At 44.6% G+C, this 12,977-nt stretch overlaps 1 protein-coding gene across 1 annotated transcript in view; it reads right to left on the reverse strand.

The window, feature by feature from the left end:
- Positions 1-11,843, reverse strand: part of SLC67A1 (solute carrier family 67 member 1) — a 73,532-nt gene extending 61,689 nt beyond the window's left edge. The window contains exons 1-5 of the mRNA XM_083488980.1: positions 11,718-11,843; positions 5,739-5,957; positions 4,393-4,490; positions 3,091-3,236; positions 2,517-2,649 (exon numbers count right to left, since the gene is read on the reverse strand). Coding sequence (XP_083345106.1) covers positions 2,517-2,649; positions 3,091-3,236; positions 4,393-4,490; positions 5,739-5,921 — 560 coding nt within the window. The 5' untranslated portion in view covers positions 5,922-5,957; positions 11,718-11,843. The remainder of the gene's footprint in view (positions 1-2,516; positions 2,650-3,090; positions 3,237-4,392; positions 4,491-5,738; positions 5,958-11,717) is intronic.
- Between the last annotated feature and the right edge of the window lie 1,134 nt (positions 11,844-12,977).

Below are 12,977 nucleotides of genomic sequence, written 5' to 3' on the forward strand. Positions count from 1 at the left end.
AAGAAAACCACCATTTTATGGTTCAAATCAGGAAAAACAAATACAGTAAATGGACAAAAGTACAAAGATTCACAAAATGTTTAGGGGTATGTGTACCCCTGCATCCCCCCAAGAAAAAAGCACTGCATAAAACCATGGTTCTTCCATGAAACACAGCCAAAGTAACAGCATTTGCACATGTGTCCTTTTTTGTTCTCATTACTGTGTAAAATACCACTGGTTTGTGTGCGTGTGTCACAAACTTCCAGAACTTTTTAGGTTCCTCTCCACCACCACCGACAAATCCCCACAACAAGCCTTGATGGTACTATTCCTCTCCTTCTTCCCAAGCCATCTGCACCATCTAGTGGACATTAAAGCAAAGCATCCCGAATGGCATTTTGGTTGGTCCTCAGCTGTGGCTGCTTCTTGACAGTGAGAGTGGTAAAGGTACTCTCTTCTGGGTGGCCAGATGAAAAGGGAGATGGGGCTCTTTCTTGCTCCTTTAAAAGTTGTGTGATAGAGGGGATTTTTAGCAGATTTGGTTGGGAGAAGAGTTGCAGCGCAGTGGGCAGAACACCTGCTTTGTATGCATAAAGTCCCAGGTTCAATCCCTAATGTCTCCATGTAAGGCTGGAAGAAGTTCCTGCCTGACACCCTGGGGAGCTGCTGCCAGTCAGTTTAGACAGTGCTGAGCCAGATGAAGCAGCAGCCCAACTCACAAAGAGACAGCTCCCTATGTTCCTGTCTAAAGCCCCATAGAGGGAATTGTAGGGGCAAGAAGGGTAGCGGAGGGTGATCTGTTTTGAAGCAGAATGACTGAAAACCTGTGTGCTGTTTCTTATTATTAATTACTATTATTATTTATTAAATTGTTATACTGCCCTAAGCCCCGTATATCTCAGGGCGGTTCACAATATAAAACCACAATATATATAAAAAAGAAAATACATGATAAAAGCAAGACCAAAGACAACCCAATAATTATAAAAGGGCACTATTTCTTTCCCACTACCATGTAACTTGCTGTAAGGTAAAGGACCCCTGGACGGTTTAGTCCAGTCAAAGGCGAATATGAGGTTGTGGCGCTCATCTCGCTTTTCAGGCCAAGGGAGCCAGCATGTGTCCATAGACAGCTTTCCGGGTCATGTGGCCAGCATGACTAAACTGCTTCTGGCACAATGGAACACCATGACAGAAGCCAGAGAGCAAAGAAATGCCTTCTACCTTCCTGCCACAGCAGTACCTATTTATCTACTTGCACTGGTGTGCTTTGAACTGCTAGGTTGGCAGGAGCTGGGACAGAGTAACAGGAGCTCACCCCATCATGAGGATTCGAACCACTGACCTTCTGATCAGCAAACCCAAGAAGCTCAGTGGTTTAGACCACAGCGCCACCTGCACATGGAAGGTTAGCAGTTTGAGCCTCTTGTCCTTTTTAAAAGGAAAGGTGCACATCCTGTCACAGGGAAGAAGGAACACACAGACTTCACACATATCTTTTTAAGATACAAACAAACCTAAACGCTCAAGAAACAGGACAGTGGGGTGTTTTACATTTCCAGCCCCTTAAAAAATATAAGATGGATGCTAGCTGAAGCATCATTGATGCACAGCCAAAGAACACAAAACCAACAAGGGGGGAAATTATGGCTGTGAAACAGTGCCATCTAATGGACAAGCATGTTCACACTTTGCCACCAGAGATTTAAAGCCAGATGAGCCCCATTTTGCCTGCTCTGGCCTTTGATTTAAATTATTCTAAGATTTCTATATCCAGACTCTCCATATACAGCAATATCTCTTTGTCTACACTTATTTCAAACCAAAATTATTTCGCCATTATACGTTCAACTCTGCTTTTCAATTAATATTTGCAATAAGAGTGCATAGTTGTAACGTGTGTTAGGGTGAAATAAGTTTGCTCAGCTGCCTTACACACTACAGTGGTACATCAGTTTACGAACTTAATCCGTTCCTGAAGTCCGTTCTTAAACCAAATCCGTTCTTAAACCGAGGCGAACTTTCCCTAATGAGGCCTCCTGCCGTCGGTGCCCTTCAACCGTTCGGCTTCCATTCTTAGACTGAGGTAAAGTTCATAAACCGGGACACTACTTCTGGTTTTGCAGAGTTTGTAAACCGAATAGTCCGTAAACAGGGCTGTTCTTAAACTGAGGTACCACTGTATTGGATTATAATGGGCACCAACCACATACACCTTAAATCTGTGGTGTAGAAAACCATCATGAGATATACAGAAATCTATGATAATAATAGCCCTGCCATTGCACACTTACTCAGAAGTAAGTTCCACTGACTTCAGTGGGACTCATTCCCAATGAATGAGCATAGGGAGCAATGGGTTAAAAGCAGCACAACTGTGTTCCGGGTTGTAGACTTCGACCCGTCTCAGCTTTGTGCATACTGCTATGTGAGATTACCTCAGAACCTCAATTTTTGGCCATTGCAAAGGAGAATAATACATTCCTTTAAAAGTAGGGCATTGCGGTTAACTGAAACAAGACCTGACCACTCACCCAAATTTTGAGGTTAAGGTGCCACCCAAGGAAGCTCCAACGATCATTCCTACTCCAAAACATAGTCCAAGCTTTCCTAAAGCATCAACACGTTCGTCAGCGGTGGTCAAATCTGTTATCACCATTTGAGCACCTATTTTTAAAATGGAGGGGAAACCCAGGTTAACCATCGTGTACTATCTAAAGTCTTTGCTCTTCCTTTTAAAAATATGATAATGAGCATTTCAGGGGCAGAGTTCTTGGGTGAATATCATGATGAACCATGGAATCGTTACACCCCCAAATCTATAGCTTGACAAGTTTTATGAATGTGGGTGCTTTAGTTCATGAGGGAGGTGCTGCAAGAAGATTGTTCCGTGGCCATTTTGTAAAATGGCTTCTTACCACAGACGTATGCCAACCTGCCCGAGAGGCGAAAAACTTCCTCTCATCCCCTCCAGATTGCTCCCAGTATCGACCGGACCTTAACTCACATCATCCACATGTGCACGAGCAGCAGTTTCTTAGTTTGACTCTGGGAGCCAAAGCCCTTGAGTCGACCCATGCTAACGTTTGCATCATCTAATAACATCACCTGGTAGTCCATGCATGAAGATGGAGGGGACCCTGGACAGAAAGAGCAGAGGGACACTGGTGGACACAGACAGGAGCAAGAAGAACAGAGATCCAGCCACGTATGAGATGGCCAAGGCAGTCTTGGCTCCAAACTGGTCAGCAAACCTGGCACAGAAAGAGATGCAGCATCTTCAGAAACAGAACAGGGTATGCAGCAATAAAAGCAAAACTCCACTAAACTGTAGAAGTTCTCCCAGCCTTTTAAGATAAACACAGATCCTAGGGAAGGTTGGCTGTTCAACAGGGCTGATGAGGAGTGCCTGGGTGGGGCTGGGCCAAGTCACACTGTGTGGATCCTCCACTGCCTTCAACTCTCCCTCCCTCCCACCTCTGCTGCCTTCATGGCAATGGTGGCAGCAGTGCCCCCTCCTCCTTCCTCCTGGTTTCCTTGGGGGGGGGGGGTGTTCTGCTGTAGAGGCAGAAACCTCTCCCCAACCCAGGTTCCATTTCCCCCTTTTGCTGATGCTTTAGTGGCAGCACTGCTAGTGGAGCCTCATTCGATTGGCAGAAGTCAGCAGGTCCTGCCAGGAAGTGGGGCTGCTGGCTGGGGCCACTAGGGCCAGCACAAGGGACCCCAAAGCACTGGGGAGGTCACCCCTATTCACTCACTTCCCAGGAAAAGCTCTGCCAGTTAGCATCCACTCAAGGTAAGCTATCAGTTCCATAGGCATCCAGCCCCTCCCCCCTGCAGTGCAGGAATATGCAGCTGCCCCATACAGAGATCGAACCTGCAACCTTGGTGTTATCCGCACCACACTCTAACCAGCTGAGCTATCCAGCCTCCAAATGAGAATCCTGCTAATCCGACATCACAGATATCATCCTTGTCCACGGACTGATGTATTTTGAAAGACAAGGTTTGCAATCATCTTGTCAGCATTCAAATCTATGACTTCTTACCTACCCACATTCAACATCCAATTAAAAATACAAAAGAAATGGAAATGAATGCTGGCCTTGTTGTGCAGCTTCCTCCCTCCCTTTTCTATCATTAACAGCTACTTGTGTGCATACAGCTTATTAACAGTTCCTGCATTGGCTAATATCCAGTGGCAATCAGAACATTAAAAGGGGGGGGGGGAATATAGAGTTGGTTAGTATACAATACAGTAGTAAAGGAGCCTTTCATTCCCCTGCTGCCAGTATGGGAAATCCAGATGGCTATTTAAATTATTTCCCTGAGCTAAAAATAAAATGGTGTTATTAACTCCAAACAATTCTGACATTCCACAGGGTTCCCAAGAATGGTTGTTATATTTACCTCCCAAAAATGGGACCTCCCAGAAGCTGAAGAACACCAAAGACTGTTTGCAAGTAGCCAAATTCAACAGCATCCATACCCAGGCTGGTTGCCAGATACTGAAAGGGGGTGAAATCAAAGAGAAAGGTGTATGTTATACTGTATTTCTGAATGACATGGAAACTAATACTAAATCATAAAATGTTGGTGAGGCCATGGTGCAGTCTCTTAAATTCGCATGAGCAGGACTTGTAAGGTCACCCTTCAAGCCAAAATAATGTCCTCTTAAGCCCCAAAGCAGAGGACCTCCTTTGGCCTCCTTCACTGGCTCAAAACATGCTGTCACCTAACAGAATTGCCCTCTGTGGCACAGAACCACATCATGTCTTCAGTCTCACAAGCTGCTGTTCCAGCCATCAGCTTTGCTGAGTCAAGCATTTATGTTGTCCTATGAGTTTGTCCTCCAAAGAGCACTAAAACAGCACAGGACACCTGGGAGCAGTATTTGTGAGACTCTTTGGGGGTGGGCAGTTTTAATCACAACTTGCCTGCAGCAATACATGACCCACAATGAATATATGCCCATACTATAGATGGCCTCCTTTCTCTTCTCTGGTGGTACTTCTGGTGCAACTTCATTTAGATTGGCTCCTGATCCAGTTGAAGACCAAGGTTGTATGATATGCAGATACCACAAGCAGAATCTGTTAAGGGTGTTCATTACAAGTAATTCGTGAAAAGCTTTCCTTGATCACCAGTTCCCATTAGCTACTTGGCATTCTCACACACATTTTGAGGGTACTGCTGGTTATATAACACAGTGTGGAAGTTGCACCACTCAGGCAACATTAAAAATAAATAAATGAGTGCTATCCAATTAAGCTACACTAAAGAATAAATCTGCTGAAATGAATTAAGTAGCTACATTGATTTCGACAGGTCTAAAATACAGTATTTTACAATATCCCTCTCACGTCTTGGAATGCAAAGTTTATGTCAGTAGATCAACTGAATTAGATCAAGGAAGCATCATCAAACTAAACACTCTTCCTGCACAAATCCTCTTCTATGGTAGATTCTGAAGTTAAGCATTTGATATATGTATGTCCTGCCTTTTCTCCAATGTGTTTAAGGGGGTGCACATGGTTCTCTCCCCAATCCCTTTTACCCTCACAACAACCTTGTGAGGGAGGCTAGGCTGAGAGACAAGGACACACACAGATATGGGGATTTTAATCACGTTCACTTACACTTGCTTATACTGCATCAGGGAGCTGGTGTTAGATCAGGAAGTTGCTAGAGCATTTTTCCTTTAGAAAAGAAAGTAATGGGTGGAGCTAGTAAAAATCTATACTCCATATACTCACTGGAACAATCCCAATCTGCATGAACATGCAGGCCAGGTCCACAACTGTAATCAGATAAGTGAGCTGAATCAGCCTTTGCTTTGAGGTCATATTTATTCTGGTGTTGTCATCCTTCTCCAAGGGCTCATCTCTCAATTTCCGTCTCTGTTGTTGCTCTCTCTCTGAAGGGATTCCTAGGTTCATGTTGCACTGGGTAAACCGTCAGGCACACACCTTGGTCTGGAGGAATACAAAACAGAATGACCTTTCAGCTGGGAAGGAACACAAGCTCATTAACAGAGAAGGTACAAAGGTCATGCTTTTCAGTGGAGGTGGAGGGTGACAGTCAAGTCGGTGAGCATTCCTGCTGATAGGTTTGCAGCACAGAGGTGACGGAACATTGCCAGCTAGTGGCTGTGATCTAGCACTTTCCAGTGCAGTTTTCTGACACTTATCAGACTTTTTGTAGTTAGGAAAGTGATGGGACAATTGCACTAGGAAGTGTGGGGTAGCAACCAGTTTTGTGTGCGAATAAGCCAGTCGTCTGGAACGACTGTCACATTCTTTCACTAGCCTGTTACGACGTTCAGGATAGGTAACTGTCAAGCTGGCCTCTTTGACAGGGTCTGCTTTAGTAATAATAAGAAGAAAAAACTAGAATTGAAACGACAGTGTAATTCTGTGCAAGGAAGTAAGTCCCTCTGCATTCTGTGGGGTTTGTTAATCTGGCTCTGCCAAGCCCAAGGAATCACTGGGTTCTGCAAGTCCCAGAGCAACCATGATGGACTAAAATAGATGGCAGCAGTGTAACGTTCAGACTCTGAGCAAGCCCTGAGAAACACAAAAAGCAAAACAAAAACCTGCTTGTGGGTCAAATTGACTTTCTGCTGAAGTGAGTGACCTTGGTACCCGTCGATAAGCAGACTGCTTTGCTAAGAGGCGGAGCAACATCCATGGTGTGGAGATAAAAAGAGATGCCCAGAAGAGAGAGCTGCTAGGCACCCCTCTATTTATCTTTTATTTTCTATTGTTTTGTTTTCCTTTCCCCTCTCCTTCTCCTTGTTTCCTCCTTTCTATCTGCCGCTGTTGTGGCTCTGCTGGAGATAAAGGATGCTTGGACCTGCCTACGCACTGCACTGGATTGCTAGCTCTGGACTTGATGCTAAAACGCTCTGCAGCTCAGAATGGATAAGAAACTTAAAATGGCTTAGGAAGCTTCAAAATCAATTGGCTGGAAGGTATTTTAGTACAGAGATGGAGTGTATTTGTTGGTCACAGGGCCTGACTTCATTCCTATTCAAGTTGCTTCATTAGTTGTTCCGTCCATAATAATAATAATGACCATTTAAAAATGGTTTCTGTGGGGAAAGTTGTGGGCCAGAAAACAACAACAAAGCTTGGACATGGAGCTTTAAGCATAGACCTGTACCTGGAAAGAGCAGAGCAAAACGTATTGTGGATAAACCCTAACTCTCTCTGACCCTCCTGATTTCTCTGTCCTTTTTCTGCTGAGTCACTTCTGGGCAGCTGTTCCTTTTACCTGCACCTTCCCTCTGTGTCTCTCTAAGTTTCTCTCCCCGACTGCTTTCCTCTCCCTCTTACTTAGTTCCACATATAACTGATACATCTTTCCTTTCATAACTTTAAGTGAACAATTATTACAGTTAACTATAGAGTTTCAAAAGTCCATATGCCCCCTTGAATTTAGACATAGTCTTTTAGGCAATGGGGTTATCTGTTTTACTTCAGGAGTTATAATTCTTTCTAGGTGGCAACCAAAAAAGGTGGTGTCCAAGCAGGATTGAGATGAGTGTGAGCCGGGGTGTCTCTCATTTACTTGTGCAAGAGGAGGTGGGAATTCTCTACAGGCAGTGGGCCAACAACTGTACTGGCATCTTTTGGCTCCTGAAGTCGCCTCTCTTCTGTCTGTCCTGCTAGTCTGAGTGTACAGGTTGATTGCTGCGCCAGTTGCCTTTGATTCCTTCTCAAAACTTGGTCCTCTTGAGTTACCATCTCAAACGAGTGTGTGTCCAGTTGACTTTCGACCTCAGTTTTCTTCCACTCCTTATTGTGTCACTCCACTGGCTGTATCCAAATTTGCTCGCTCACATATAGTTTGAATAGGTCTTTAGTTAACTTGTCACAGTAGTATACCTGTCTTAATTTCTGTTCTGCAATCAGCTCAGCTCATCTATTGGAGCTCTCCGGCTGTAGTAAGCCACACCCATTAGTAACAAGGCATTTGTCCTTCAACCCATCATTCCCTGTGCTGGACTCCCATCCAAACCTTATGAAGATGTGTTCTGGTGGTCCAGGATATCTAGATATGCACCAGTCCTTGCTTTTCTGGCTTTGATCAAAATTCTCTGAGCCATTTAGACAGCTGATTCAGCTGTTCTATTGCTCTGGGGATGTCTGATGATCAAATTCCCACTGCTTTTGGAATGTTCTGAAACTGTGGTCCATTGTCAAGAGCATATAATATCTGCTATTCCATAGTGGGCAAAATGGCACTTTAGTTTCTTTATAATTGTCTCAGATATAATATCTGGCAGTGGATCTCTCCCCCCAAAGTTGTAGCAGTAGTTTACCATGATGAGATAATCTTTCTATTCCACCCTTCATCCGTAGATCTCAGGGTGGTTCACAACATGTGCTGAAGCCTGTTTGGGGCACTCAGCAATGGCCCCTGCATGATGGTTTCCAGTGGCTTATGGTCCAATTGTGCATGCACTCTCTGGCCAAATGTAAGTTGATGGAAGCATTTCATGCCAAACACTACAGCCAACAGTTCTTTCTTCCAATCTGTGCATATCCTCTTTCAGTTTCTGATAGTGCTCTACTGGCAAATGCAACTGGCTGCTGTTTCTGTAGCAGCACAGCTCTTGGCCCTGTTTCAGATGCATCACATTGTGTACCACTAACTACTCCCCTGGATTGTAATACCTTCATAGAGGACTCCTGGCTATGGCGTCCTTTATCTTCTCAAACGACTTTCTGACCATTCCCATTCTACCTATGTTAGCTATCGGAGTGGCTCACACTAATCTGCTAGCCAAGCAGTTTGCCATTCCCAAAAATCTTTGCATCCTTAGGTCTTGGTAACACCTGGATTGCTCTTACTTTTGCTGAGTCCACTTTCAGACCCTCTGCTGTCAACAGGTGGCCAATGTACGGCACTTCCTTTAGTTGTAACCTGACTTTATTTGGGTTTTGTATTTCTTTCTCTGCACCTCTCCAAAAACATGCTTCATTTTTTGTCACAATCTCTTGCTGCTTCCTTTCCAGTATCATCTTCTCCCACAATTAGTATGTCATAAGCAATGATTTTGAGGCCTGGAACATTCTCTACTTTTTGATTCAGTCAATGCTGAAATACTTCAAGGCAGGGCCCACAGCATCCACAGCCAAATATACCTGCCAAAAGGAGTTGCAAAAGTGGCAAGACAGCTTGACTCTGAGCTGAGTTCTGTATGCCAGAATCCATTTTTTTACTTCAAACACAGAGGAAACCTTGGCTCAGGGTAGGTCACTTCCTACACCATCAATGGATGTGAGTAATGGCTGCATTTTAATGCTCTGTTCAAAGGTTTAGGATCAATACAAATATGCAGCCTTCCTGAGGGTTTGCAGAAAATAAATAAGATCCATGCTGAACTAATTTACTGCGGCAACCATGCCTTTAGCTTGTAGGCTGGTCAGTTCCTGCTTCAGCAGTTCTGCCAGTGCTATTGGTACCCTTCTTTGGGGAGTTCTCAATGGATCCACATTCAACTTCCCTGCTAGATGTCCCGTTCCCTGAAAAACACCACCAAACATCTGCAATATATTCACCATTGTCCAGGCAGCTGGTTGGCTCTCTTCACTGGTCCGTGGCACATATACTCTATTCTAATGTTGTACCTGAATCAGTTGCATGGCTTGCACTGCTTTGCTCCCCATCGATGGTCTCTCCGTTCACAATAACAAATTCTAAGCAATAAAACTTATTGTTGCAAATCTTAACTCTGCACTTGCCCACAGATTTCAGGATACTATGGTGACACGGTTCAATGTCTGTCTTTTCATTAACCATTGTCACTGGCAGCGCATTGCAGCTTCCTTCACAATCCAGCAGAGAGCAAACCATTTTTTTGTTCAACAGCATATAAGAAAAGTGTGGTACGGTAGGTATTAGTCCCCTCCCCCAGTATTTCCTACTATGTGAACATCTGGATATGGTGATCCCAAAGTCAATCTTAGGATATCCTGACAGTGTTCAGACTCATCACTGTCTTCCTGCACTGTTTTCACTGTCTCAGAGGTTTCTTCACCCTCCTGCACAGGCTTTGAAAATGGTTTGGCTTACCATGTGCTTTGCACCAGTGGCACAGCATATGCCCACGCCTCCTGAGGAGGACGGGATGCAGAGGTCGCCCTCCACGCAGCACAGTCCAAGTGAGGACAGGGGTAGAGAAGCTGCCACCAACTCTCCTCCTGCTCTCCGCCCCCCCCCCGGTCAAACTTGCCCTGGGAGCACAGCTGTGGCCAGGCGCAAGCCCCACAGCCAGAAGTGTGGGCAGCAGTGTTACCACCCACTGTCCTTTCCCTGCCCCTGGAACAGACTCGACCTGGGGGTGGAGCTGCCATGGCTGGGCACAAAGCGCACCTCAGCTGAGGAGGGTGGGCAGCAGCATTGCCGCTGACTCTCTTGCTCTCCACCTACGGGTCAGACCTGACCAAGGAACAGAGCTGCAGCCAGGCATGAGCGCCACAGCCCAGACACAGCTCCTTCATGTGCCAGAGCCAGACTCCAATGACGGAGCTTGTTGTGAAGGCACCTGGTGACACCCCCTTAAAAAATTGCACCTGGAACCAAGTCCCTCCCCAGTCCCCCCCCCCCACTGCAGTCCACATATGCTAGGTATTTTTATTTATTTATTACTCTTTACATGTTGTTTCCCACATTGTATCCCAGGCATTGTATCCTGGGTGCCCCATCGCTATGTTGCATACCCCAGTGTCCTGCACCTGTGTCTCTTCTGTGCCTGCTAATGGTTTAATTCTTGCTTCAGAAAGTTCTGCTGCCCTGCCTATCTCTGCCTTTAACACTGATGCAGTGTTAAATCTGCTTCTCGCAACAGTTGCTCGTACAAATGCTGATCTCTTGTCCCACAAACAATTCTGCCTCTGATCACCCCAAAACAACAAGTTGATTCTAGAGTCCTTAATAACAGCAACAAACAGAAAACCTCTCAGACCCATGCCTGGAAAGCATAGGGTGAAGTGTGGATGAACCCTAAGAGTCGAGCGGGAGTATCATAAAGCAAATAACTTTATTTAAACAAGCTTTCTTTCGACTCCGAACTCTCTCTGACCCTCCTGCTCTCGCTATACTTTCACTGATTCACTTCTGGGTTATTCAGTTGTTAACCTGTTTCTCTCCCTGACTGCTGTCCTAACTCTGACTTAGTTTCACATACTTTGATACAACCTTCTCCTCCTCCATCCCCTTTCCCTCTCTCCCCTTCCCACCCACTATCTCAGCCCTTGCCTTGCCCACCCACTGCCAACAAAATGGGATCCTTCCTCAGAGTGAAGCATTGTGGGTGAATTTGCTCAGACCATAACTTGGCCTCAACAGCAGTCAAGTACTATTTAAAACTATATAACAACTTTTGAATATGAGTTTGCCGCCACCACAAGCCCCCATTCTTCCTATGTTTCTATGATGGTTTGGAAAATAAACGCAGAGTGATTTTCAGTGCATATCTGATCACATTCTGGTTACTGTTTCCTTTCTTCCTTCAAAAGATGTAGCCTGCTAGGCAAAAACAGACTTGGTAGTTGGTGAACTCAGGTTGCTCTAGCCCCAATGGCACCTAGTAACATTTCCAGCAATACAATTTGTGCAGAATGAATTACAAAATGAGTGAATGAAAACAATACTTGATGACCATATTTGTTATTGAACAATAGTTAATGACCATATTTGTTATTGAATAAAATAAAAATACTTACAGACTAACAAAAGGTCGACTCAACTGCAACATTCAGTTCAACTGAGCATAAACAGCCCTTCTCAGCTTTCATTTACTACCAAGTTACACAAGTGAAGAAAGAAAGCCCGACTTCCTGGTTTATACCTAATAGGGACTGTGTAAAAATTATCAACAGGGAGCAGAGCAGTAAAGCTATGAAAGGCTCCAGCAATGATGCAACAGCTATTCCTTTGCTATCGAAAGAGCCTACAGTATATTCTACAGTATGCCAGGGTGATACAATGTCTGCCACAAAGGCAATTAGACTTTCTGCAAATTAGAGACTGTCCTCTGATCACAGAACATTGGCATCCTCCTCTCACCATCGGTGTGCTTGTTCTCTGAGGGTAGCTTGCTGCTCTGCTGTTCCAAGGTTAACAGTGAAAGACAGGTGGGACATTGGTGACTCTGTGACTGCCCAGAAAGCCATTCTGTTGTGCAGTAAACACACAGAACTGTTACTCCATTGCTTCATGGCATCCAAAGATCTCTTCCTTCACACTAGCAGATCCATTGAGGGGGAACTGTGCTTTTTCCATATTGGAATTTCAAGGCACAGTTGCTTGAAGTCAGCAATTCTTCCTTTGCAACTGCAGCATGAATTTCACCAGGTTTCTTTTCTCATTTGGTGCCTTTTTCATATTTAAAAAGTGCCAAATACAAGCCATGTTTGCACACTACCAAGGCAGTACTTCAGTCTCTCTGCTGTTTCTTTCACCTAGATGACTGAGTTGTGTCCAAGACCATACAGAGTGAAAAATTAATAAGATTATTGCAAATTTAAAATTGAGAAGTTCCCTCCCTCTCCTCCCATTCCTCACAGTCTCATCCACTTCCCAAGTGGTGAACAGATCCAAGGCAGATTCACAGGATCACCTTTCTTTTGCTATGGTCTGTTTTATTTCTACATCACTTTTGGCACAAAGGCCCCCAAAGGAGTGAACGACATTAATGCGAATTCCAAAAGAAATAGGCAAGAAAAGTATGATACTTATAGCAGGCCAATTGAAACAATGTAAAACAGCATCTTTTGGAGGAGAAAGCTCTAGAGATTTGCAATGGGGACATGTTTTGCAATGTCTGTTCACAAATGTTCAAGTTGAAACAGGTAGCAGGCAAGCTGGCAGGAAGACAAGTAGTTCTGTTCCCAAAGAAAAAGAAAACCCCACTATTTGTTCTTTTCTGCCTGCCAGCTCCCCAAATTAAAAATTGTTTTGCCTTTCTCTGGTGAAATTCAAAC

Source organism: Podarcis liolepis (genome assembly GCF_965112155.1).
Source record: "Podarcis liolepis genome assembly, chromosome: 1".
Lineage (NCBI taxonomy): Eukaryota > Metazoa > Chordata > Lepidosauria > Squamata > Lacertidae > Podarcis > Podarcis liolepis.